Genomic DNA, 27,899 nt, shown 5'->3' with positions numbered 1-27,899 from the left:
GCGGACCCATCCGCTTGCGGTGTGCTGCTCCGCAGGACAGGCTCCCTAGTCCCCGGGGTAAGGGTACCAAGGAAGAGGTGACAGGAGTAGGGGGGCAGGGGCGTGCAACGCCTCCTCCCCGCGGCTCGCGAATCCGCAGAGGCTCCCCTGTAGCCTTCTGGCCCGCCCCCGTTCGCTCCTCCCTCTGTGACTGGATGGTACGTTCCTGTCCGCCTGGCCCGGCTGCAGTGGATGTTGCTAGAATCCACACCGCGGAGGAAGAAGGAGACGCGAGCAGGCTGCAGTAATCCAAGCGGCCACCCCTGCCTCAGGGACCCCTTCCCCGAGAGACGGGCACCATGACCCAGGGAAAGGTATCGGCATGTCCCCCGCCTGCACCATCTTCCATCCTCCATCCTCTGGCTTCCCTGCTCCCCGACATCCTAAGCAAGCTCTCTGGACCTCCACAAGCATCCTCCCCTGGATCTTTTGCGAAGGTCCTCTGTAGTCCTTGCTGAAGTTGGAGGACCAAAAGGCCCATTTCAAGGAATGGGTGGGGTCCTCTTCCTGCCCACCAAGCTCACCTCTCCTCCCCTGTCTCCGTCCTACCCCTTGTTTTCATATCATAGGACCCAGCACAGACGCCCAGCACCCCTTAAGGAATCAGCCTGGGTATCCGTGTTGCGTATGTGTGTGTGTGTGTGTGTGTGTGTGTGTGTGTGTGTGTGTGTGTTTTCACCAGAGTGAATCCTGGGGGGCAGTTCCTATCCCTCTGGTCCAGTCCCAACCCCAACCACATTAGCTCATCTTTCACAGAAACACCCTTCACTCAATTCCCTTCATTATTCTACATCTACATACATCCTCTGCAGTTGGAGGTTACTATGGCAACCTTGCATCAGGATGCTCTAATTTTTGTTTTGGTTTTGGCAGGGCATGGAACTGGATGGGACCAGAAAAAACATCTCTTTTTTTCCAGTTCTAGGCCTGAAATGTAGAGGAGGGGCTGGGCAGAGACTTGGCTGGCCTCGTAGGATTATATAACATCAACAGCCTGTGGAATTATACAACCAGCAGGGCTTGGGGCAAAGGGGGAGGGTCCTCTGGCCTTCTGTTTAGATGTGCTAAGGATTGGGCCAAGAAAACAGAAGCAGGACCTCCCCTACACTCTCCCTCTTTCCTCTAAGACGCGGCTCAGAGCCAATGGCAACCTCCCCTGGGCTCTCAGACCCTCCTCTCCCTGTTTTTAAGCTCATCAGTTCTCAAAATGATGTCATTAGGTGATACCACCTCCTGCTGTTGGGCAGACCTCACTTGGGAATGTCACGTGTGTGTATGGGGAGCAAGACCCAGGAGGCGCTGGAGGCTTGAGTGGCAGGGTGGGGTGTGCTGAGGAGGACCATCTCGGGGCTGAATTCAGAGGTGATCATCCTTTTCCCAGGCACCAGCCCTGGGTCTGGGCTCAGAGGTCCTGGTTCTAGGGGGCTGAAATGGATTTTCCTGGGCACGGCCCTCCTGGTTGGGGTGATGATGGAGGTAGAGGAGTGGGCGGGAAGCAGATGAGCCAGGGCCCCCTTTCTTACAGGCCTGGGCTCCTGGGCCCTTCCCAGGAAACCTGCAGTGTGTCAGCTCCTCCATTTCTTGATCCTCTCTCTCCACTCCCCACCCCCACCTCCACCAGTCACTTTGCTCATGCTGCTTCCTGTCCTGGGGTGACTATATTATCCCTGCTTCCTCTGCCCCTTTGCCCCCAGTTTACTCACAGGCTTTCTGATGATTGGAAAGACCCCCAGTTCAGTGGTGTTCAGGGCTGGATCTTGCTCAACTCAGGGTTGCCTCAGCTAGACGTACCCTGCAAAGAAGGGACATGGAGGCCTTTCTCAGCAGCCCTGCAGGTTTAACAGTCTTTTTGGAACCAGACCTAAATCCCATTTTCTGAGGTTTGGACCTTTTGTTTTTGTTTCAGTTTTCATACCACCACCCCCCAACCTTCCCTTCTCTGGCAGCATAGTTCAGGCCCTGCCAGCTCATATCCTCTCACCAAAGCTAAATGTGTATATTGTGGGGCAGGGGGCACATCTGAATGTAAATGAACTTGAGTTTTCAACCTGCCACAGGTACATTTCCCTCTGGGCCTCAGTTTCCTCGTCTGTAAAGTGAGGAAAGGGGCTGAATTAGATGCCTCCTGCGATCCCTTCCACCAGTGATGCTCTGGGATTCTGTTCTGATTTGGAAGAGAGGCTGAGATTCCAATAGGACAAGGCCAGAATAGGACCCTCAGCCGGGGCCTTGCCCTTGCTCTGCCCTTCAAGCCCCGTTCCTTTTCCAGTTTTCCCCCTCTCTCCCCACTTCCTGTTTCCCTGCTCTCCCACCCCAACTCTCCTTGTGTTACCTCCAGCCGAGCAGGAGACCAGTCCCAGTGGATGGTGCCTGGGCTTTGCAGCCCAGTGGGCTATGTGTGGCTTTGTGGCCTTGGATAAGTCACTCTTCTCTATGATCCTCAGTTTCTTCATTTTCAAACAGAGGTCAAAATAAAACTAGCAAGGTAGCAGAGAGATTAAATGAGAGAACTTTTCATTCAATAATACTCTTGAGGCCCTACTATGTGCCAGGCCCCTCCTTGGATCCCAGGAAAACAGTGGAACCATACTGACCCAGTCTCTCCCTTGGGGCTGTCACCACCAATGAAGAGCTGTCTTAAAATTTTTCTCCTTCCTCAGTTCTTATCCCAGTTTCAGTGTGTGCCCCCGGCCAGCCCTGACCCTCCTGGAGCTCAGTTCTCTCGTCTATAAAACAGGGAGATTTTTCCCCAGCTTTGCTGGGGTATGAGTGACAAATAGAAATTGTATACAAGGTCTGACAATTAAGTTCACGAACTCATCCTAGAAAAAGGGGTACATACCTACCTCATTGCTGAATATCACTGCGGTCACCTTTGAAGTGCTCCCCTTGGGAAACTATACACTGACACCAGCATCTAGTTCACCCTTCAAAGCAATTTTGGAACTCTTTTTCTGGAATGGCCTTCAGAGCTGTCATCATATTACACTTGATGCCCTGAATTTCATCCACATATCTTCTTTTCAATATTTCCTTTATCTTCGGGTAAAGAAAGAAGTCATTGGGGGCCAGATCAGGTGAGTAGGGAGGGTATTCCAATACAGTTATTGTTTACTGGCTAAAAACTCCCTCACAGACAGTGCCGTGTGAGCTGGTGCATTGTCATGATGCAAGAGCCATGAATTGTTGGCAAAAAGTTCAGGCCGTCTAACTTTTTCACACAGCCTTTTCATCACTTCCAAATGGTAAATTTGGTTAAGTGTTTGTCCAGTTGGTACAAATTCATAATGAATAATCCCTCTGATATCAAAAGGTTAGCAACATCATTGCAACAAGTTCACGAACTTAATTGTCAGACCGCGTGCGTGCGGAATGTATTTATTTATCTTGCATAACTGAAACTTTGTACCCTTTGACCAACATCTTCCCATTTCCCCCACCTCCCAACCCTTGGCAAGCCCCATTCAACTCTGTGCTTTTATGAGTTTGACTATTTTAGATTCCACATGTAAGTGAGATCATGTAATTTTTTTGTGTGTTTCTGTGTCTGGCTTATTTCACTTAGCAGAATATACCCCAGGTTCATCCATGTTGCCATAAATGGAAAGATTTCCTTTGTTTAAGGCTGGATAATATTTCATTGTATACATATGCATATACCACAAAAATAGGGAGATTCTGGTCTATACCCGCGCCCTTCCTAGTGCAGGTGAGACAGTACCCATGGAACTTCCAAAATTGAAGGGCTGGTTGAGGAGGGCTTGGAAGGTGCCCTCTCCTTGGTGACCATCTCTCTCTGCCTCTACTCCACAGCTCTCCGTGGCTAACAAGGCCCCCGGGTCTGGGTCTGAGGGGCAGCAGCAAGTGAATGGTGAGAAGGAGTCTCCAGCAGTGCCCTCAGCCCCGCCCTCCTACGAAGAGGCCACGTCTGGGGAAGGGCTGAAGGCAGGGGCCTTCCCTGCAGCCCCCTCAGGTGTGCCTCTCCACCCTGTCTGGGCCTATGTGGACCCTAGTAAGTCTCTCAGCTCCTGGAGACTGGAGTATCAGGGGCGTGAAGTGCTCACATGGGAAACGTGGGCAGGAAGAAGTTGCCTGGAAATACTAGCTGCACTGTGTGGTTGTTGTATGGGGCTGTTGTCAAAGGCTTGGGATTTGAGGGTAGGGCAAGGACCCTGTGAAAAGGGAGATGGACAACGCCTACAGTCAGAGTGTTCTTGGATGGGGATAAGTCACCAAACAGATGCAGGGAGAAAAACCAAGGGCTAGTCTAGAAAGGCTCCCTTAGAAGAAAGGGATGCAGAGAAGGGGTGGGGAAAGGACAGAATGGAGGCAGGAAGGGACAGTATGGTACTGCATCTAGCCATGGCCTTAGCTGGGGCTGGCTCCCTGTGAGTGGCCGTATAGCATGTGTTTATGTTAGCTGATATGAAACCTTAGTGAGGACATGTCCCCATGGAAGCCCCAGGATGTTGGAGGCCAGAGGCCTGAGGATCCACTTCACCCATCACTCTCTTGTCTCTGCCCTTCCCCAGGCCATTGTTTGGGGACATGATGTGGGAAGGTGAGTGGATGTCCCTCACGACCGGGAATAATTCATAGGCAGACTCACCCAGGCTGATGGCAGTTCCTTGCAAACTAAGAATTGTAGGTGGTGGGAGCCCCTCAGTTGGGTTGAGCAGCCTGTGGGAGCTTTGCCTCAGGGCCGAGAACTTACAGCTTCCCACAAGCTGTCAGGAAGGGGCCTCTCTCAAATCTTCCTCTGCCCCGATAGCCCCTCAACACCTCTCTCCCACCTTATCACCCCCACCCCACCCCCACCCCCAACAGAATTCTAGAAGAGACCCTGGGGACAATGCCCCAGACGGAGCCTCTACTCAGAGTGGCCATCATGGTCCACACCACTCACCACAGGACCCTCCCTCCCCGACCCAAGCACTCCTACCCTGCCGTGACCTACTGGAAGGCCAATCAAGGTCTGATGCTTGTGGCAGCCCTTCTCACTGCCCCAGACACCCACAAGACCACGTCTTCTCTTGTTTTCTCCCCTTTCATAGTCTGACCGTGAGTTACCCTGGTAAACAGGCAGGGAAATGAGTGTTCAAATTGAAAGCATGGAATGTGCAGAGACCCAATGGCAAGAAGACACATGGCTGAAAAAATACAGTCGGGCTGGAGAAAAGCAGGAGGGAATAAAGTGCAGTGAGGCTGGAGGGCTCATGGATGCTGTGGAGGTTTTGTTAAGGAGATTGAACTTGAGGAAAAGGCAGGGGGGATCCATTGAAGAGCTTGAAGCAGGGCAGTGCGGTGGTCAGCTTTGAAAGACCAAGACTGAGTCTATTACCATGGAGGGGGAAATCATATAGAACTGGCAGGGACAGTGGAGAAAAACAGAGTAAACATGTGAGAAATGGCCCAGATAGGTGCAAGGGAGAGGGCAGCAAAGTCTCCATCAGGCACAGAGCCAGAGGCTATCATTTTTATCTTATTTTGTCCCATGAAGTGGGTATCATTAACCTATATCATAGAAGAGACTCAGAGAAAGCTGGTGATTTCCTCAAGGTCACACAGCTAATCAGTCTTAGAGCAGGAGCCGCATATGGGTCTGTTGGACTGTGGAGCACTTGCCTTGCTCTTCTGAAAACCTGAGTTCTGGAACCAACCCCCAAATTTCACCCACACCCCACTTCTTGCCTTGTTGTGCCTTTATTTCCCCTCCAGTCTTCCCTCAGCTCTGGTTCCTAGCTGGAGCACCAGCAGGTCCACCCATCAAACTAAGTTCCCAGATCCCACCCCAAGGGCCTCAGAGCAAGCTGGGGTTAGGACCTTTGACCCTGAGATGCCCTAGGTCGCCCTGGGAGTGTGTTTGTCCCTCTCTGATGCTTAGCCACAAGGGAGCCAGTGTCCAGGGTGGGGTTGGGGGACACGAGAGGGAAGGGTCACATTTGTATGCCAGAGTGTGGACCCCAGGGAGTCCCAGCCAGGGTGAAGGGAAAGAAAAGGAAAGGACCATCATTCTCAGGGCTCAGAACAGAAAAGGGGAAAAGCAACTGGGGAGAGAGATGTGAGGATGGAGTGGGAGATTTGAGAATGGGGCTGGAGAGAATGGGGCTGGGATGGTCCAGAGAGCCAGTCTGACAAAAGGCAGCTCTATGCAGGTGACCGTTAGGGTCAGCATTATATGTACTCCTTCTGCCCACCCAGGCAGCAGCTCCAGCTATGACAGTAGTTTCCCCACTGGAGACCATGAGCTCTTCACCACTTTCAGTTGGGATGACCAGAAAGTTCGCCGAGTTTTCATCAGAAAGGTAAATTGCCTCTCCTCAGCTCTCCGGGACTGGGGAGCTGGTTAGGGGAAGCCCCTCGAAAAGGTCCACCTTGCGACCTGCAGAGACCACCATCTCCCCTTCTCTTGTGATGCCAGCTGACAGTAGCTGCTGGGAAATGCTTCCTTCGGTTTCACCCTACTGCCATCTGCTATTCCTAAACACACGAGTATTGTCTCTTCTCTCCAGAGACTGTGGGGCCCCTTTGCCCGTGGGTATGGGCTCTGAAACGTCTTTATCCCCTTTTACCTTGGCCTGGATCTGTTCCCCTGACCCTCAAGAAGAAGGGTGGAGGGCACAGGATGCGGGTCTGGAAAGTCCATTGAGTTACAGGGAAGCTGAGGCCTCCCTGGCCTCCAACAGGGCTCCCCAAGCTGAGCGGAACCCCCTCCCACCTCCAGGTCTATACCATCCTGCTGATCCAGCTGCTGGCGACCTTGGCTGTCGTCGCTATCTTTACCTTCTGGTGAGTGGCAATGTAGACTGGCACCTTCCAGGGATATCTGTGGCCAGGCCTGGGCGGCGGGGGTTGGGGGGTGGACCAGACCAGACTTCTCTAGGGATGTTTGTATGAAGAGATTTGTGGGGGGGCAGTAAACCTCCTCGTGCCAGAGGAGAACCTTAGAGAGTGCACACGGAGGAGTCCTCCACCCAGGATGGGGTAGACCGGTGCCTTCTGGGCCCGAGTCGTTTCTCTCAGATCCTCCAGCCTCACACCTAGACCCCTCCGAGTCCCAGCCTGGGACTATGGCTGGGGCTCCCTAAGCCACCAGGGGTACCTGCCTTCTTTCTTCCTCTCAAGTCCTGTGAACTGTGGGGGGCAGGTGCAAATGTTGAACCAGAAACGGAGACAGAGGGTAAATCGTTATTCTTTCTTCCTCCCTTCTCTGCAGTGACCCCGTTAAGGACTATGTCCAGGCCAACCCAGGCTGGTACTGGGCATCCTAGTGAGTATACCCCAAGCCGCTTCCCAGAACCCTCAGCAGCACATGGTGGGAAATAACAGATTGCAAGCTCATGGCCTCTCCCCACTCCATAGGAACTGTTCTCACAAGGGCATGGCCAGAAGGGCCTTTCTGGGGTATTTAGATCCTAGGGGGAGGGGAGGAGATAGGTGTAGGTTCTGGTCCCTGCACAAGGAGGGCAGGTGGGGCTGGAGCTGCGGCTAGAGAGACCGGGACCTTGGCCCTGGAGGGAAGGGGGAGTGGGACAGCTTGTCCTACACTAATTATAATGTTGCTACTCTTATTAACGTTGCTGTTATTCGTGCTTACAAATGGAATTGTTAATTATAATAGCTACCACTTGCAGAGTACCTAATAAGGGCTGGGCATTGTTCTGTGTGCTTGATGTATGGTATTGCATTTGTTCCTCAAATCTACTGGGTGTGATTTCCTCAGAAAATTAAGGCTCAGAAAAGTTGACTAATTTGCCCAAGGTCACACAGCTGGTTAGTGGTGGAGCTGGGATTCAAACCCAGGATTCAGGTTGAAACTTATACTCTTACTCCCTCTGCTTGGCAGACTCCCTCTCTCGCCACTCCGCTCCTGGTCATTCTGTACTCTTTAAGGAACATGGCAGGTAACTCGAGAGAAGAGGGTTGGTGGCGTAGGTGATTCTGACCCTCCTCTCTGGGCTATTAAGTAGTCATTTTGGGTAATTCCAGGCCAGAACCCCCCTGGGCTCAGAGCAGAACTGCTCTCACCAGAGTATCCTTCATCACCCCTGTTAGCCCAGCTCTGTCCTGGGGCTGCTGGAGAGGAGGGGACGGTAGTGGGCAGCACATGGAAGAGGGGTTCAGAGGAGGGGAGGGGGCAGCCTCGCACACAGAGCCCTCAGTCTATATCGGCGGTGCGCCTAAAGGGATGGAGCCGGGAGGAGCTTAATCCAAAGCCTGGCAGTGGGCCTGCACATGGTACATTTGGTAAGTTAGGGACGGGACTGGGCTGTCAGGGTACTGGAAGGCTCTGTGTAGGGGAACCTGGGACATCACAGAGAGCAGTGGCGCCCTATGGGGCAGAGGCTCTGAATGCCTGGCCAAGAAGTTTACACACGAGGGCTATCCCAGGCCTGTTCCTGAAAAGGGATCTGGTGGGGATGTGGGCTCAGCCCAAAGCCCGCTGGACCACCCCGCGCCCAGAAGAGTCCCAGAGTGGGCCTAGAGTTTATACACGCCAGCCAAAGGCTGATGGGAAGGAGACGTCTCAGGGCCTCTGGGGCTCCTTGGAGGAACAGAGGAGTGCAGGGGCAGCTCGAGCAAGTTGTGGGTCCCAGGGGAGGCGCCCTTCACACCCAGAGCCTTCTTTAGGGCACAGGACCAGGCAGGAGGCATGTGTTCTGAGGGAACTGAGAGGCACTGTGTGGTAAAGCTAATGAGGCCCCAGGGACTGGCCGCCGGGCCAGCTCATGCAGCAGGTTGGCATGGCGCCCAGCACGTCAACACCACCTGGTAGCCTCGGGCACACTGAGAACTCAAAAAAGAAGTCCCCAGGCCCCTCTCCAGGCCTTCTGTGGGAAGGCCTGCAGGACACCGTGCCCTAAGCAGATGGGGGACAGCCCAGAAATAAGCAGGCTTGGAAGTGGGGGCAGAGTCCACCCCACTGAGGGTGGCCATGAGAATCTGGCCTCTGAATGGTGAGCTTTACCAACACCCCTCCTCAGCTTCTCCAGGCAGAAAACTGGGGTGCTCTCCCTGGCTCGGGTGCGAGGGATGGAGAGGAATCAGAAATGAGCGTGGACCATGTACTTTTTATGAGGTGTTCCAAGCTTTCCACATGCTTGGGGGTTCTGCCACCAAGATGCTGCCCTCTGCTCCAGAAAAGCAGCCTGTGACTCTGCACTGCGCCCTGTCCACCCCTCAACTCTGTCCATTCTGCCCCCTGAATCTGCCTCCGGGTCTGAGACCTAGTGGTCTCACCTCCAACACACTAAGCCCTTAATAACAGTAAGAATAAAACAGCTCTTTTTTTTTCCTTACGTGTGAGGTGCTATGCTGAATGCTTTACAATATTTTTCATTTGATTCTTGCAACAACCCGACCAGGCAGACACTATTATTATCCGCATTTTACAGATGAGGAAATTGAGGCTCCGAGAGAAGTTATTCCTTCCAAAGTAGCATAGCCAGGATCTAAGCCCCCAATCTTTCTGATTGCAAAGCTCATGCACTTCCCCTCGGTGCACTGCTGCCTCCCCCGTGACCCAGGACTGGTCCTAGAGCAGGACACTTCGGGGGAGGGCACTGGGTTTTGACCTCCCTCCTCTGTCCTGGCACTCTGAACAGACCATGCTCCCCTCCAGGGCCCCAAGCTCTGACGTGCAAGTCAGTCTTTCACTTCTGCTATGACTCATTCTCTGCCCCCTGGGATGGCAGCCTTCCAGACCTCCCCTCCCCACTCCTCACGGCTTTCTTGAGGCCCCAGTCATCTCCTTCAGTGGGCTCTTGCCTTATTGTCTGATTTTTCCCTCTGAGCCCCGGCAGTGGGAACTGCTGGCCTCCCGAAAGTGGGATGGAGTAAAGACTATGCGTTGGGGGTGGGTGAACCTGGCAGAGCAGGCAAAGTGCCAGACCAGAGCTGGGAAGAGGAGGGTCAGAGCCTCTCCAGGAAGCTGTCAGTCTTATGATGATAACAACTGCCCTCCTCAAGTCCTTACCCCATACCAGGCCCTGTGCTAAATGCTTGATGTGCATTCCTTCATTCAATCCTCACCACAGCCCAGTGAGTTGGTACCAATATTCCTGTTTTCCAGAGGTGGAAACTGGGGCTTTGCAATTAAGTAACTTGTTCAAGGTCACATGATAGTAATGGCAGAGCAGGGATATAAATGCGTGTGTCAGCTTCCTAGGTCGTGACTCCCTCGAGCCCTTCCTCCAGGCTGCTTGTCGTGTGGGTTGGGGATCAGAGAGAAGGAGGCTGGGCCCTCGCCCCCAGGAGGCTTCCAGTCTAGCCAAGGGAGAGCAGGATCCACACCCAGGGCACACATAGATGAGGTATTATTATTCTTGTTGTTGTTGTTGAAGCAACTGACTAATGACTCAAACGAGACCAAAAGAGACAGATGCTAGAGTGTGTCTCAGCCGGGACAGGAGATCCTACTGCCCCTCACTGCGGTGTGCAGCAGCCCGGGCCCTGCGCTAAGAACCCCTCAGGCCCTGTGACAACGTTCCATGTCATTCGAGAACCACTGAAGGATAGGAAAGGGTGACGATGGAAGGCTCCTGTTCACCAAATCCAATAGGCTTGTCTCAACCCTTCATTTCCTGTCCTTTTGCATTTCATCCAGAAAAATTTAAAGATCACCTCACCCAGGCCCTGGGTTAGGAGGTAGGAATACAAAATAAGTAGGTCGCAGACTGGTCCCCCAGATGTTACTCCTGGGGGTCAGAGGAGCGGGCCATGGGGGTGTGAGGATGCAGGCTTCAGCTGGCCCATGGTACACGGAGGAAGTCCCTGTAACCCTGGCATCCTCGCTCATTGGTCCTTCCAGCAGGAATGGCGTCAGGGTGCCACAGGTGATGAGAGAGGACAGTGGAGGGGTGGAGTGTGGTGAGGGATGGGCTGGAGAGGTAGGCAGGGGTGAATCGTGCAGGGCATTGCCAGGTCTTTGGGCATTTTTAAACAGGGGAGTCCCACGATTGGATCTACCAGAGAGAGAGATGTGGCCTCACCTAAACGGGTGGTAATGGGTATGGAGAGAAGCGAGTAGATTTGAGAGCTTCCTGGGTAGGAGGACCGGCAGGTCCAGGTGATTAATTGGGCATGGCAGTGTGAGGGTCCAGGAGGAGGCTGAGGCCCCTAGTTGGGTGACGTGGAGGGTACGTGATGTCCTCTGAAATAGGGATGCAGGAGAAGAGCAGGGAAGAGGGTGAGTTTGGGTCTAACCTGTTGAGTTTAGCGCGTTTCTGAACAGCCATATCTGCCCAGGAAGCAGTTTGAAATCCAGGTGTCTGGTTAAGAAGGAAAATTTAGATCAGAAATACGAGTGTGAGTCATGAGCCTTTTCCTGATAAAGGGAGTCCCAGAGAGAGCATGAAGGGAGACTTGCCGCACAGGACACTATGCAGGGAAGGAAGGAGGCATATTTAGAGATACTCTGAAGGAGACTGAGGAGGAGTGGCCAGGGAGGTAGGACGGTACCCAAGAGTATATCATTGTGGAATCAGGGGAACAGCGAAGAGATCAGCTGATGTTGAGAAGTCAGGTACGATATGAACTGACAAGTGTCATTTGGACTCAACAGGGTCACAGGGAGGTGGCAAAGTCAGCTCTCATTAAATGAATCCGAGGTTGGGTGTGTTGGGTTGGGGAGTAATTGAGAGAGAGAGAAGAAGACAGTGAGTGAGATATCTTTTTCAAGAAGCTTGGCTGTGAGTTGGTAAGGTGGCAATAGCTAGAACCAGGGTAGATGTTGGTTAAAGATGGAAAATAGCTGAGGAGGTTTGTGTGGAAGGAGAGATAGCAGTAGAAAGGTTTAGGCAATAGAGATGGCGGGGCAGTTGAGGTGGGACCCAGAGCCCAGGCTGGGGGGACTGGTGTAGGAGGAAAAGAGGGACAGGAGGAAGGGCACAGAGATGCATGCTGTGAAGGTTGCAGGTGGTAGGCAGGGACCGAAGGGAGCCCCACCTCATCTCAAACCTTTCTGGGACATATAAGGCCAGACCATGCAGGAGAGGGAGGCAGCCTGGGAGGTTTGGGGATGGGGAGGATAGTTGGAATTGTTGCTGTGGTGGATGTGTGAGAGAACCAAGGAGGGAGATGGGGAAGCATGGCAGGTGCCATGTACAGAGCCTGCTGGGGGCTGGAGACCATGCACTGGTGGTGGCACCAATCTAGGTAGGTATGATCATGCCCTACCCTGGGGTCGTCAGCCCTTGTCTCCCACCTTCTAGACTGGCCTCCATCTCCACTGCTCTCCGGAAAACCCCCAGTCTTCAATCCCTATCTTGAGGTTACACCTGAGCTCCCTGCCAGTCTCCCACTGGACACAGCCACCTGATCCAGAAATTTATGCCGCAGGTACTTCCTGCTTGTGCCAGGTGCTGGCAGGATAGCAAGGGCCCTACCTACTGAGCTTTCAGTCTAATAGAGTAGACCAACAATAGGGTAACTAACAGGATTGTTACAGGTAGTGCCAGGGCTGGGGATAGCCTGAAGAACGCAGCGTGGGGCTAGGACTCTGGAGCCAGAGGGCCTGGATTCTAATCCTGCCTCTGCCACGTGGAAGCCAAATGACCTTGGACAAGTAACCTAACCTCACTGTACCTCAGCTGCAAAGTGAAGAGCATGCTTCATAGAAAAGATATGAGGATTACATTAGTTAATATTCATAAAGCACTTAGCACTCTGCCTGGTACATAGAAAACACTGTATGTGAGGTTTTTCTTTGAAGTAATAAGGTAGTGTCCAGGGAAGCCATTTTACATTGGGTGGTCAGCTGTCCCATGGCACTTCTAAGAAGTGCCAAGCATTTCTAGAAGCAGGCTCATCATATTCATCGCCCTCTCTTTTAGAATTGGACCACCAACCTGCCCATTGCTAAGTTCTAGGATGACTGTAGCCTTACCCCAGCCCCCATCACCCTGCCTGGCTCCCTGTGGGGGTAGAGAGTGGGATAAACAGGGGACTGGATGGAGAGGCCTCAGGGTGGACTGGCTGACTCACCACCCGTCTTTCACAGCGCTGTATTCTTTGCGACCTACCTGACCCTGGCCTGCTGTCCTGGATCTAGGTATGATGATGCTTGAGGAGCCCCTTGTGGGAGCATGAGCAGGATCTTGGGCAGTCCGACCCCAGCCCTGCCTCCCCACAGTGTGCACCCTTGAGAGAGCCCCATCAGTCTCTGGACTCCATCAAGCAAACCTACCCCTCCCTCCTTTACTTGACACCTCTGAGGTGGGAGGAGGGTGGACAGACTAATTGGGGCACATGGAAATGTGGCTGAAGAAACAGCCTCCAAGAAGTGGGGATGGGGTTGGGCAAGGACCCCCTCCCTGCCGCGGTGACCCAGCCTACGGCTGCTGGCGCCCCCCACACTCCTCTGAACTTGGTGGCTTCCCTTGCAGGCGGTATTTCCCGTGGAACCTGATTCTCCTGACCATCTTTGTAAGTGATCTGAGGGTGGCTGTGGAGAGATGCCAAGTGAGGATGGAGGGAGGAGGGCGGGAGGATAGGCTTTGAGTGCCAGGAAGTCCAGGCTGGGGATGTCTAATGTGAGGTCACCGGGGGAGATGGGTATTTTCACCCCACTTCTTCCAAAAAGATGTTCCACCCTCACTTTCCAAATGGGCTTAGTCTCCCCGCTACGCCATCCATTGTCTCTTTTCATTGTGATATTTTTTTAGGAGGTTTGTATGGGGCATCCTAAGCTAGGGATAATTAAAAGTGTGTGTGTGGGGGGGTCTTAGAAAAGGGAGCAGAGCAGGGCTGCAAAAGGAAGAAAGGCACAGCTGGCACAAGACCTGTTAAGAGGCTCCTTCGCCAGGCACGAGTCCTGGAAGTAAATGTGGGTGTGAGTGAAGCAGGCATAGAGTTAAGGGGTATAAGCAAGAGGTGGAGGCCTGGGCTGATCCTTGAAGGTGTCTGGGCCCCAAAGTCTGAGTTCTGGAGCGTTCCTGCTTTTCTTTGCAGACCCTGTCCATGGCCTACCTCACTGGGATGCTATCCAGGTAAAGGGACAGGTGGTGGGGGAGGGGGCCTTAGGCCAGGCTTGGAGCCAGGGACTGGACACACGGTGTGGGGGGGGAACTGCCCCCAAACACCATCCTTCCTGGGAGCATTTGAATGGGAGAGGGGACTCAGGCAGGCAGGAAACCTTGGCCTACAGCCACCTCCCCATACACGCTACTGGACTGTGCCTCTAGGTCCGTGGGTGGGGTGGGGGATGGAGGAGACCAAGGTGACTCCTGTCAGGCTGCAGCTTAAAAGACCCGAGATCTATGAGCATGAAGTTCCCACCTCCAGGCACCAGCACAAACCCCTCCCACTCCCACTCCCACCTCCCCAAGAGTCTAACGTGTTGGGAAGGGAGGACCTTGGGAAAAGGGAGCGAGTGGGGGCCAGAGGTCATGGGATCAGGTCCCTGCAGAAGAGCGTAGGCCTAGAAGGAGGGCCGTAGGAGAGCGGAAGCCCTGCTGAGGCTGAGCCCCGGCCTGTGGTCCTGCAGTTACTACAACACCACGTCCGTGCTGCTGTGCCTGGGCATCACAGCGCTGGTCTGCCTCTCGGTCACCGTCTTCAGCTTCCAGACCAAGGTCAGTTCTGGGACCTGTGGGCAGGGCTGGGTGAGCTGGTGAGAGGTAAAGGGCGTGAGTTGGGTCTGGGGCAGCCACGTTGAGGGGGGGAGGGGACACTCGGTGCTGGGGGTCAGCACTAGGGGGTGGCCCGTTGTACAGCCCAGCAGCTGATACCTGTCCTGTCCTTGCAGTTTGACTTCACCTCCTGCCAGGGCGTGCTCTTTGTGCTGCTCATGACTCTGCTCTTCAGTGGACTCATCCTGGCCATCCTCCTGCCCTTCCAATATGTGAGTCTCAGGGGCTCCCAGCGGGCCACACGGGGAGGAAGGGGGCCACGGGCCAAAGGGTACTGTTTCCTCCCACACCCTCTAGGGAAGGCCCAGAGCCAAAGGCTCACAGCCTCCCATCCTGTCCGACCCCTCCTGCACCTGCCCTGGGCTGGTTGGCAGCGTAAGCAAACCAACAAGGAGGCCTTTCTTGGCAGGCCTGGGCACCTGCCTGCTTCGTGAGCCACATCCGGCTTCACCTTTCCTATCCTCCCCTCTCAGTGGAAGGTGAGGCTGGGGGAAGGGGTGTCACGGAGCGTTTAAACCCCTGGCCAGGGAGGGAGCTCTGGAGCTCCAAGGGACCACCAGGCCCAGACGGGCCCTGACGAAGGGCCTCCTGGGAGTCTTGGGGGATCAGCCACATCCAGAGGGGCAGACTCTGGCCAGCCAGGCAGGTGGGGGTTGGAGAAGTGGGCCCTGAGCCTACCCCCACCCGACTGGAGCATCCATGAGGCCAGCCAAAGCTCAGCTCTTTTGCAAGAGTCCAACATGCCCTGGGAAAGCCAGCTAGAACTGCTCAGGCTCAGTGACCCACTCCAGGTGCCCACGCTGCTGCAGATGGAGAAGGGGGCTGTGGAGGGCGTCACGGGAGGGCCTTGAGGTTCAGATCCTGGGAACCCAACAAATAAAGCTATTGGACCCCTGCTGAGGGCTCAGTGCTTATACCCGCCCCCTGCTCCTCTTGGTACATGGTCCCTCATGGCCCCTTTTCTGCCAGGTCCTCACCCCACCTTCCCCCATCCAGTCCTTCGAACCCCAGCACCCAGGGCATTGGCTCCCAGTCCAGGACAGTGGGATTGGTTCTGGTACTTCCTTGGCTCTTCCCAGAATCCTGTTGACGAAGGGAGGGGCCGGAGCTGGCCTGGGGCCCTCTGTGTATCTAGGAAAGGGGGTACAGGAAGCAGCCCCAGAGCTTCAAAGAAACCTTTATTGACCCAGGTCAGGCTGCTGGGATGCCTGTGATTTCAGAAATATTCTGGGGAAAGTCCCTACAGAGGGCACAGCTGTTGTGGTACCTCTTATAGGGTTTCCACACTGAGCTGGGTGCCCCTGAGACCTGGGGGAACCTGAGATTGGGAAGAGGTGCTGCTCCAGCCCCTGCAGGCAGTCCCGTTATACACAGCTGGCAGGGATTCCAGATCGCCACCCACCACACCCCTGAGTTCAAGTCTTTGTCCCCTTCCACCTGAGCCCCTTACCTGCATAGGCAGAGCCCGGGAACTGCCCACAGAGAGACAGACAGACCCTGCACAGGACAGGCAGGAGGGAGCAGCCTCAGGCCAGACCCAGGCTGGGAAAATGACGGAGCCCAACAGGATGAGTCACTCTTGTGCTGCCTGAGCCTGGGGCTGTGTGTGGAGGAAACAAGTGCCAGGCAGGATGGGCACTCCCCTGCTAAGCCCTCCATGGTTATCCTGGGGTTATCCTGGGGTTCCCCCACCCACTCTGAGCACACAGAAAATCAAGGAACCCTCTTGGTCCTGGGGCTTCTTAGGGACTGCTGGGGAGGGTTGGGGGCGGTAAGAGGGCCCCACTGGGGAGGTCTGTCCCACATCCGCCATTCTCTGGCCTGAGCCCTCCTCCCTGCCCCACCGCCCCCTCTAACCGTCCCTAAGCTCATTTTGCCTCTGCCCCACAGGTACCCTGGCTCCACGCAGTGTATGCCGTGCTGGGAGCCGGCGTGTTTACATTGGTGAGTGTAGCTCCCTGGGGCCCTGCCTTCCCAGTCTCTGATCATCTCCCCAGGCCCCTCCATCATTCCTGCCTTCCTCATAGCCCTCCTCCCTGAACCCTTGTGAAGCACCTATGGGCAGGGTGGGCTCAGGGCTAAGGTGAGGGAATTCTCTCTGGTCTCCAAGACAGACCAGCTGGTCTGGGCAGAGGAGGGGAAGAAGGTTGCAACAGGATTGAAACGTTAGAAAGCTGCAAAGAAGTACCCATCACTCCTGGGGAGAGCTAATGCTGCTTGTGGGGGTGGGAGCATGAGGGTGTCCTGATCATGTGGACTAAGGTAGTCGTCGCTGTCCTAGGGATAAGCTGGGAAGGCTTCCTGGAGCACGGATTCCAAGTACTGTGAGGGAGAGAGACACTTAGATTGACTTTGTTCTTGGCCGTTCCCACCAAACTGGAAGTGTTGATGACAATGGTTGTGATTCTGATAACAATTATAGCGAATATTGATGGAGCACTTGCTCTCCCCTCCCCTGCAAGCTCTCCATACACACTTCATCCTCACCGTAACTCTACAAAGTAGGTTCTATTGTTATCAAATTAAGATGAGGAATGTGAAGCTCAGAGACGTTAAATAACTTGTCCAAGGTCATCCAGCATCCTAGGAAGTGGTAGGGCCAGATTGGCCACTGGATGGTCTGGTTCTAGAGCCCCACTCGGGGAGGGAAACGGGGTGACTAGAAGCAGATGCCCAGGGGACAGAAGGTGACCAGACGCAGACATCTGCCTGAAGCAGCCCAACACAGACCCCTTGCTCAGGTGGGCTCCAAATATGAATGTGATAGTGCTCCAGGATCCAGCCAGGGGGATAAGCTCAGATTGGTGACATCTCCTCGGGAGGGCATCCAAGGTAAATGTCCACTGCCAACAGGAGCACTGACCAGACTATCCTCTCCCTCATTGGAATATTCAGCTGAGTTCAGTCTGGCCAGAGTTCTAGGCTCAGTCACAGCTTCCAAAGGCTTGCGGGTGACAGATTGGGGAAGCAGAGAAGGGGGAAATGGGGCATCAGATCTATGAGCAGAAGTTATGGAGGTTTTGGATTGAGATCAAGCCAGGAATGGGGTGTGGTAAATTCATTCATTCATTCCCACAGGTCTTTATTGAGCACCTATTATGTGTGATATGCTGTGCTGTGTTCCCAGGGTACCACTGTCAACAGGAAGAACACAGAGCATGGCACATAGCAGCACTCAGTAAATATTTGCGGAATGAGTAAATGATTTCCCGGCTCAGAACTTGAGGGTTAGAAGGGACTAAGAAGAGATCTAGTAAAACTCTAAGCCCTGCCTTTCACAGATGAGAAAACTGAACCCTAAAGAAGTTCAGTGATGGGGCAGCCAGTTAGCTCAGTGGGTTAGAGAGCAGGGCTCTTAACAACAAAGTTGCTGGTTCAATCCCCTCATGGGTCACTGTGAGCTGCATCCCCCACAACTAGATTGAAAACAACTACTTGACTTGGAGCTGATGGGTCTTGGAAAAACACACTTAAATAAATAAAAGTTAAAAAAAAAAAGAAAGAAGTTAAGTGATTTGTCCCAGGTTTCCTGGCAAGATGATGGCATATCAACTAAGCGTGGCCTTGATCAAGACTAGGGTGACCAACTTATCCCAGTTTACCCAGAACTTTCCCAATTTTAGCATTAAAAGTCCCACTTCTTGAGGGACCCCCTAAATCTTGGAAAAACCAAGATGGTTGGTCACCCTACGACACTAACTTTGCTCTTTTTTCCAGGCAGTATGTGCCAAAGACAAGTTTAGACTAGAAGGATGGGGTGGGAAGTTGGCCAGGAGGAAAGAAAGATGGAGGGTCACACTGGAGTGAGGGAGCCTGTGGGGACCTCAGAGGGTGGCCTGAGGGCCAGGGTCACATGGAAGCAGAGGGGGCAATGCAGGGCAGAGTGGGGAGGAGGGCAAGCTTGATGAATGGAGGGTCACGTGGCTTCATGCAGATCAGGTCACCACAAGTATGACAGCTATGTGGGGAGGCTGTCTGTACAAGTAGTGTTGGATGAACAGTAATCCATTAAATTCGTTTAATAATCCTTTGTGTTATCAGAATAATAAAAATAATCTCAACCATCTGTTCCACCGTTTACATTTTACAAAGCACTTTCACACCTATTACCTCACTGGATTTCCAGAGAGGGGGGCAGCACTGATGTCATAAGACCTACTTGCCACATATGAAGCCCTGGGTGTGAAGGGGCTGACACAGAGTCCCACTGCCAGTAAGGGGCAGATTTAGGATAGGGTCCAGGTGTCCTGTGCACAGCCTGGTGCCATTTCCAGTGCCACATGGTCGTCCTCAAAGAGGGCATCACCTATCGACTTGGAGTTGGGGGAAGCTGGGGAGGTCTCTCCAGTAATTTCTCTCTCTCTCTCCCATTATCAGTATTACCGTCTACTGGATTATTCCCATCAGCATAGAAACAGGCTATAACACACACACACACACACACACATACACACACACTCACACACACACATACTCACACACATCCCTCCCTACTCCTCACCCTGCTTTATTTCTCTCCATAGCATTTCTCATCCTCTGAAATACTAGATATTGGTATGATTTCTTTGTTTCGTGTTTGTCTCCCTCGAGCAGAATTTAAGTTCCTCGAGTCAGGGATTTTTTGCTCTGACTTGTTTATTGCTGCATCCCCTGTGCCTAGAACAGGGCCTGGCACACAGCAGGCATACCTTGATGTCATGGAATGAATGGATGCCTGAGAGGTATGGCCGAGGTGCTGTCAGAGCCAGCAAAGAAAGTGGCTGCGCAGTTGACTTAAGGGCCGCTGTGTAGGTCTTCTGTGAGTCACAGGGGAGGAGGAACCACAGTGCCTAATTGCCCATTAATGTCTCATTAAGAGATCACACCCGGAAAGGCCCTGGTTGGGCTCATCCTTCGGGTTATGTAAACAACAGTCAGGAGCACAGGTATGAATCCTCCAGTTCCATGACCTGCCCACCCTCGTTTTCTTGCGTCAAAGGAGGGAGGACCTGCAGCAGGTGCCCTGGGTCCCGTGAGGTAGGAGAGAGTGGAGGAGGGGACACTAGACTCAGTCCCCTTCCTCCCATCAGTTTCAGGTGGACAGAGGCTCTCAGAGGCCCTGCCCCACAAGAGCTAAGGTCCCTGGGCCTTTCTGTTAACTCCAACTCAGAAGGTCGTTGACCTCAACCTGACCCTGCTTCCAGCATCAGTTCTGCCCTGCGCCTGTGGTTGTCTAGCTCCGACCCATCCCCAGAACCAGTTCTCAGCACCCTTGGTCTCTCCAGCTGCCTATCCTGACCTTTGGGGAATTCTCGGCATCAGGAGGGGCCCTCCTCGCACGGCAGCGAGAAGAATTACAAGATAGCATGCAGTGTATCCCTGCCCTGCTCACTGCCTCAAGGAGGATGTGTGAGAAAGAGGTGAAGAGAAGGGTCAGAAGAGCTCCAGACCCCCAATGAGAACCACCCCTGAACTCGCACCAGCCTGGGCCTTGGAAGGGCTGTGAGAATCAAATGATTTTCTCTGCCATCTTTGAGGGGAGAGACACCTAGCTGGACAAGGCGAAGCTTGGAGGGTGGGGAGCCCAGGCTTCTTAGGGCTGTGGTCCAGCCTTGAGGGACACATCCCTCCTGGGCCTCACCCCATCTAGCCCTAGTACATTCTCAAGGGGTTTTCTGCCTCACCCTACCCCATACCCACGAGGTGCCAGACCCAAATGCCAGGAGAAGTGGGTGAGTCAGCCGGAAGGTACTGGCCCCATCCTCCTCTCCCCTCTACTGCCCTCTCCCCGGGTGCTTTTTGTAGACGCTCATAGAAAGTCAGGCAGGGGAGCCTGAGGGCTGGGCTGGGGTGGGAAGAGAGAGAACAGGTGGGACCACGGGCTTGGTCAGCAGGGTTCCGCTGCAGCTGAGACTCCATGCCCACCCCACTTTAGGCAGGTTGCTCTTCCTCGGAGTTAGTTCTCCTTTGGGGACTCCCAAAATCTATTTAGGGTCTCCCAGCCACCTAAATAAGGAAGCCAAGCCTGGAGGCCTAGGGAAGAAATGAGGCACAGGACTTTAGAAAGTAGGTGAGAGGCCCAATGGGAACAAAACTCTGCTCCCTGCCCAGCCTGGCCAGTTTGGGGACCTGGGGAAACATCACAGTCTCTGTGCTTTAAGTACGATTATTGAGAAGCTGTATGGATAGGACAGAGGCTGGGAGACCAGTTTGAAGGCCACTGCTGTGTCCCAAACTCAGGGACAGGGTGGCAGAGAGAACATGTGTAGTCAGTACTAGATGCTTCAGGGCCAATGGTATTGGGATGAATGAAGCTTGGATAGAAAGATGATTTGTTTGTAGAAATGCTGGGCCTCCAATACTGGGTGTTGACCCCAACCACTGGGGGACATGCACAGCCACCTGTGCTCAGTCCGTGGAAGTAAAGGAAAGCCAGGACTGAGCCGAGCCCTCAGAGCTGGGAAGGACCTCCCTGCTCTGAGGCCTGGAGAGAGCACGGCCAGACACACACACACACACACACACACACACACACACACACACACGCAGTGTTAACTTTATGCAAGCCCCATTTCCCTGATTCAGCCCAGCATTCTTTCCACTCTTGGCTGTCCATTTCATACAGAGCCCCAGAGAAGCCATCCAGGTCAACTCCCCCACAGCAGGAGGACCCAGAGGCCTTTTCATCTGCCAGCCTGAGGCAGGGCTTTTAGCAGCTATTTCCAGCCCAACAGGGACTCTGTCCTCCAGACATGACAGCATCTGAGGGATTCAAGAAGGAAACTTCAGTCTGCCCCATACCACCTGCTTTTCGGGCGGGGGCCATGATATATGGCCTACCTTCTTCATACTTAGAGAAACACTTTGAAAAGTAAAAATGGCTGCACAAACCCAAGGCAGAGATACGGTTTTATTTTAGACTTATCTATTTCATTCAGCATTTAGAGGCCCTTTTGCTTCAGTGGTTTACACGAGCCTGAAAAATCCAGTGAGAACCTTCTCTGTTCTGTCACCCACCCTTTGCCACTAAAACAGTCCTGACACTTCCCCTGAGGCCTCACCTGACCCTCTGGAAGTTGAGTGGATTCCTTCAGAGCGGGAGGGAGGGCGGATTGCCCGGTAACTGCTCCTGTGGTGCAGAGTGCACTAAAAGGTGTCGCTCTCCCAGGCCTCACCTCAGTCTCGGTTCCTGAGGTGCTAATCCTCAGGTACCAATGCCCTGCTCAAACCAAGCCCTAACAACACCCAGACCCAGGGAAGGTGAAGGAAGCCCCCACCCCAACCCTGGAGGTAGGAAACTGAGGGAGAGGGTGATTCAGAGGCCCTGAAGGGAGCAAGGCAGAGGAGAATGTACACTGGCAGGGGCAGGGCAGGGAGGGAAGGAGTCACTGCTCTCATACTCGGGGTGAGGGTTCTCCGGAGCAGAGCCAGGAAGAAGGACTATCAGAGGGGCAGGGGAGCATGCAGAGTGAGAGGGAGCTCAGGAGACGGCCGCATACACCCCACCCAAACCACATTCAAGGCCTAGCTCATCCTTTTACCACTGTGACCTTAGGCAAATTATTGACTTCTCTGTGCCTCAGTTGCCTCATCTTTAAAACGGGGCTGATATTAACTCTCACAAGGCTGTGGCAATGATTACATAAGATAATATACAAAAAGAAAAAGAAGACAGCCTAGCACCCAAACTTGGTAGTTTTTCAACTATCATGGTAGCTTATACCCTCACTGTAAATGTTAACCTTGTAATTCAGAGCACTGGATTTTGGAGCCAGGTTACCTGGGTTCACATCCATTCTCAACCACATTATAGCTGTGTGGACTGGTCCAATCATGTAACCTCTCTGTGCTTCCAATTTTTTTTATCTGTCAAATGCAGATAATAATAGTACCCACCTCACAGGTCGTTGTGACTTCAAGTGAGTTAATATATACAAAGCACATCATCAGTGATCAGTAAGTATTACCTGTTAGTCGTAGTCAGTTGCCTAAGGTCAGAGGCAAGATTTGAACCCAAGTCTGCGTGACTCCCCCGTCTGTGTTCCTGAGCACTGTATTACATGCATGCCCTGCCTCATAGTTCCACCCACGGGCTCTCTCACATACTTTCGTACACTGCTCCCCTTTTATCCTGGACCAAGCTTTCTGGCTCCCATGCCTGCCAGACCCTGTTCCTTCAGTGGCCCGTCTGGAGGTGGACCCTGGGATCCAGGGTTACCTGCAGTCGTTATTTGTGTCATTTAAATTTTTGACACCCAGGTCAGTGGAGACGAGAGACGTGTGTTACATTGACCACGGACAACTAATGGACTCTTGGTCTCCGCTCAGCACCTCTCTTCCCTCACCCTATCCTGCATCTCCACCTAGGGCACAGAGCTTAAGGCTGGTTGTCTTTTTCTAAAGACTCCTCAAAGGCCCTACTCACCCTCTAGTCCAGTAAGTGATGGCAGGACCAGGGGGGCCCAGGGCTTCCTGCATCCCCCAGGAAGCTTGCAGTGCTCTTGGCCGTGAGCTCTGTTTGTGCTTCTCTTTCTACCTCTTCCATCCTGCTACACACACACACACACACACACACACACACCTTCACACCATGCCCCAAAGCAGTGTCACATCATGGAAAGAAAGTGGGATTCGGGGTTCAGAAGATGTGAACTGTCCCCTTGGCCATGTGACATGGCAAATCACTTACACTCTCTGTGCTCCAGTCTCCTCAGCTGCATGATGGAGACGATAATGCAACACCTGTCACAGAGGCTTATGGTGAGAGTTCAGAAACTCTTCCTTTGTGTAACTTTAACCCTTCTTTTCAAAATTTCTAATTACATAGTATTGGAATGTATTTATTCATACATTTCAGTTTTTTAAATCTTAAATAATACAGGAAAAGCAGACGCTGTTTGGACCATGTCCCTCATCGCCTTCCCCAGTGGTAACCACTGTTGTTCATCTTCTTCCAGACCTTTCTATATCCATTTTATAGATATTTGCTATATAGGCTCCTATGACATATAGTTTTGTAAGGTTTGTCTGTTAACATAAAGCGGATCATCTGATATGGATTTTCCTGCAACTTGCTTTTTTCTCATAGTAGCATGTATCAGAGATGTTTCTGCCTCAGTACGCTGCCCACAGTTTATTTAAACATCCCCTAGTAGATAGAGTTTGGGGTTGTTTTCAGTGTTTCGCTGTTAGAACCAAAGCTGCAGTGGATGGCCTTGGGTGTGCTGCTTTGCATACTCGTGCTGGCATTTCTGGAGGATGGACACGGTCCATGGGTTATTTTTCATGCTGATTCAACACATTGCAACCCCAGCTTTTTGTATTCAGTGCCTGTTTGTTGGTGGCTCTTAGCTGACCTTTCCATGACATGGCTCCCCTAGAGCTTCACAACCTCATCTTTGGGAGGACAACAGACATAAGCCTAGGTCCTAGACATGGCAGGGTCAAGCCAAGTGTGTAAGCAGGGGGCGGGCCCTGGCCAATAGGATGAACCAGGAAAGTTTACTTTGGCTCCTCTGCCCTCTGTGCGTGCCCCCTCCCTCCCTGCAAGCCCACTCTACCCCTATCTCTATCAGAATAAGACAGGTGATCTGGTTCCAGCACTAGAAAAATAACCATCAGCAAGTCGCTCACCTGCTCTGAGACTCCTTTCCTCATATGTAACATAGTGATAATAATGCCTACCTTGTAGGGCAAATTGGGCTAGTGAGATGAGGTAAAGCCTCAGTGGGTGAGAGGACCATTCAGTCAGCAGTTAATGGCATCCTCGTCCCACTGTTGCCTCTCGTCCCAATCCCACATGCTCCTTCTGCAGGGTCTTGTATTCAGCTGGCTACTAACTCAAGTGCCTGCTGTCCTTTTAGGTATTAGTGGTTAACCCATTTTTAGCTGTCTACTGAGATCTTAGCTGCCAATAAGATGTTCGCTGTAACCAAGGTATTTACTCTCAACCAAGACGTTCGTGAACGCCAGGGGGTTATCAGTAGGTAACTTTCCCCTGTAATGAATGCTTGCTCATGATGTAATCTCTGATAATGTCTTTTGCTCACATTAGACTGTCTGTTCTCTGAAGGCAAGTTCCCTAGAACATAGTAGATGCTCAACAAATATTGTTGGGTATAGTGAATGAAAAGCCTTCAGCTGACTCACAGACATGAAGTCCCAGGGATGGGCGGTACAGGGCAGTGGGTTTGAGTATGGGGCAGGCTACCCCACAGAGCACCGCGTAGGTAGACATCCATGGCCATAGGCCAAGGGCCGGAGCAGAAATAATTTCATTCCTCTTTTCGCCACGAGAAGAGCCAGCTGGCTGCTGTCGGAGGCCTCCTGGGTGAATGGTCTTTTGAGGGGCCACCCCCAAACCTGATCAGGTCCAAGCCTTCTAGGTTGAGAGATTCATTTTCATTAGCTCACCCAGGGGTGACCAGGCTCTGGGAAATCAACCAAGCAAGCTACTGATTGATAAGCCAGATCAGCAATTTATTAACTTCTGCTGGCAGCTGTGACTGCCAAGCAGCCTGTAGCACTGGAGTTGGCCCCTCTCCTTGCTTGTTCTCTCTATAGAAGGAAATTTATTTGGGAATCCAAATCAAATTCAGAAGGCACATAGAAGGGAGTGAAATAATACTAACGCATAATCATAGTTGATGCCATCTGGACTGTCCTATATTTACCCTCAAAACCACACTATAGTGTGGTCATTTTGAGACTACTGTCCCATTTTGTAGATGACAACACTGAGGGCAAGTGATGGCTGCTGAGGGGTGGAACCCGCACTCGAAGCCAGGTGTTCGAGCTTCTGTCCTGTGTTCTCAGATGCCCTTCCTTGAGAGCTACTGAGCTCAGAGAGGCTGACATACCCTGCACAGAGCTCTCTCATCCCTGGCGATGGCTCCTCATTTTCCTTCTGTTAAGGCCACACAGCTTCCCCTAGTAACATCTCTGCCTCCTCGATGAGGCACAGGAGACACTAGAGGCTCCGCATCAGTGTACATAGGTTCTCACAAGGGCACCTCTCCTTCTGCAGATAATAACAATAAAACCACATGAAGAGCTACCATTCATTAAGTGCTCACCGTATGTCAGGCGCTATGCCAGGTGCTTTGCACATATTGTCTCCCTGTCACAACTCAGGAGGAAGGTACTCATCTCCCTGTTATGGATGTGGACTCAGGCTCAGAGAGACTAAATATCTTGCTCCAGGCCCCACCACTACTGAGTAGCGAGGGTGAGACTGGAATCCAGTTGGTCTGACTTTCAAGCCCACACTTAACCATCACCCCCGACCTCCCCACCTTTGAGGGTGATGTGCCTTGATGTCTCACTTTCTGGTGTTGCTACCTGTTGGAGCATCTGCCCCCTGTGTACCGGGGGCATTGGCGCCAAGGCAAGGATCCTCGCAGGCTTCCATGGCGCTGCACCTAGAATAACTCCAAAGAGCCTAGGTCCTGAGCCTAGGTCCCCAGGAAGCGGTGTCTGGGGTGAAGGAAAAAGAAAGCTGGGCCCCCGCCTCCAGAGTGAAGTACAAGCTTCATGGGCAGGCTCCAGCCCCCTCTCTCTGTTCCCCCTGCTCCTGCCACACTGAATTCCTCACTCATCACACCATGACCCTCACCTCCAGGGCTCCCCTGGGCCTTCTCAGTTTAACAAACTCTTACTCATCCTTCAAAGCCCAAGTAAAGTGCCGTCTCTCCTGGGACACCTTCCTCCTGCCCAATCAGTCCCAATTCTGGCATGTACTGGGTTTCACTGTAATTATGTCAGTGTTCCCCACTAAGTGGTAAGCCCCCAAAGTCAGGAATTTGTGTTCCTGGTTGTCTGCAGCTCTCAGCAAGTCGCTGGCACCAGCTCTTGCCCCGTGCACATTTATGGTATAATGAATGTTTCAGAGGACCCAAGGAACACAGGTCCATGAATAAGTGACGGAATTGCCGGGCACAGCCCAGTTAACAAGAATGTGAATCAATTTAAAGAATTCCAATCCCATGTGGATCAGTGGTTCATAACCTCTGAGACACTGGTGGAACTTTTTGGTTTCTTTCTCCCAGAAAAGTGCACCATGCCTGTCAAATGTAACATGCTACTTCTAGGGGGGTTCTGCTCTGCAAGCTGGGACCACAGAGAAAAGCTATGTGGGAGGAGCAGGCATCAGTGTGGATGGTGGAAGGGCCTGGTCGGGGGCAGCAGGGTGGCAGAGAGGAGCCCTCTCTAAGGGAGTAACTGTTCATAGTCCAGTAGGCCAACAAGGAGCCCTGGGGAGAGACTCTTTCTGGAGCGGAGGCACATTAACCCCAGGTGCTCCCTGTAAGCAGCAGGGCAGGTTGGTTACACATGGGGGCTCTGGAGCGGGGCTGCTTGGGTTCAAATCCTGGCATTGCCGTTTTCCATCTGTGTAACCTTAGGCAAGTACTTAACATCTCTGGGCTGTGGTTTCCTCTGGGAATACTAGAATCCCTACTCAGTAGAAATAAGTGGGCTAATGTCTGTAGAGCACCTAATAAGTGCCTGTTCCCTGCTCGCTGTTACGTGAAACATTCATTTATCTTCTAAGAGCAGGGCCCTGAGGGAATGGCAAGAAGACTAGGACCTCAGCTTGAAGATCCCCTCCTCCAGGAAGCCTTCCCTAACTCCCTGTCACACTCACATAGAGTCAGGTTCCTTATGATCAGTATCCCATGTTTTGGTTATACTCATCGGACTAACAATTACTTCCCACTAGACTTCAAGGTCTATGAGGTAAGGGATCTTGTCTGTCTGTTTTGTTCTTTGCTGTATCCCTGTGCCTGACACATAGTAGGTGCTCAGTTAATAGGTGTTACATTAGGGACAGAAGATGTTGGGAAAGTTCCAGATACCAGGCTGTCACAGGAGGGTCACTGCGCAGCCAGGCAGCAGGTGATGGTAACAAAATCTGGGGTGGGCCTGGGTGGGGACAGTGGGACTCTTTGGTCAGTGTCACCATGACTGAACCTTCTGACTTCTCTCTCTTCCCCTTCCCTCAGTTCCTGGCCTTTGACACCCAGTTGCTTATGGGTAACCGACGCCACACGCTGAGCCCCGAGGAGTATATTTTTGGAGCCCTCAACATTTACCTAGACATCATCTACATCTTCACCTTCTTCCTGCAGCTTTTTGGCACCAGCCGAGAATGAGGAGCCCTTCCCAGCCCTCCTTCCTTCAGAGAATGTTCCTTGCTGACCCCCTTACCCTCCCTGTGCTCCTGCAAGCCCAGATATAAACTAGCTGCCCTCC

General features: G+C 52.7%; 1 protein-coding gene across 2 annotated transcripts; it reads left to right on the top strand.

The window, feature by feature from the left end:
- Positions 1–42: 42 nt before the first annotated feature.
- Positions 43–27,899, top strand: FAIM2 (Fas apoptotic inhibitory molecule 2). Of its 2 annotated transcripts, none has more exons than XM_033116557.1 (12): positions 43–353; positions 3,853–4,051; positions 6,241–6,344; positions 6,764–6,828; positions 7,256–7,309; positions 13,040–13,090; positions 13,425–13,464; positions 13,990–14,027; positions 14,525–14,612; positions 14,786–14,881; positions 16,560–16,613; positions 27,650–27,899. In XM_033116557.1, exons 1-12 carry the CDS (start codon positions 339–341, stop codon positions 27,797–27,799), a joined length of 954 nt encoding a protein of 317 aa, XP_032972448.1. In that variant the 5' UTR covers positions 43–338; the 3' UTR covers positions 27,800–27,899. The 2 variants fall into 2 exon arrangements, with proteins under 2 accessions (XP_032972448.1, XP_032972449.1); XM_033116558.1 differs by having other exon boundaries at positions 57–353; positions 3,853–4,012.

The sequence above is a fragment of the Rhinolophus ferrumequinum genome, chromosome 10 (assembly GCF_004115265.2).
Source record: "Rhinolophus ferrumequinum isolate MPI-CBG mRhiFer1 chromosome 10, mRhiFer1_v1.p, whole genome shotgun sequence".
Taxonomy (NCBI): domain Eukaryota; kingdom Metazoa; phylum Chordata; class Mammalia; order Chiroptera; family Rhinolophidae; genus Rhinolophus; species Rhinolophus ferrumequinum.
This window is presented reverse-complemented; position numbering and strand designations above follow the sequence as displayed.

Excerpts from the sequence above, each read along its gene's own strand:
- FAIM2 (XM_033116557.1), top strand. Across the intron at positions 7,310-13,039 it reads GGCTGGTACTGGGCATCCTA|CGCTGTATTCTTTGCGACCT; the intron begins GTGAGTATACCC and ends CGTCTTTCACAG. Across the intron at positions 14,613-14,785 it reads TCTTCAGCTTCCAGACCAAG|TTTGACTTCACCTCCTGCCA; the intron begins GTCAGTTCTGGG and ends CTGTCCTTGCAG.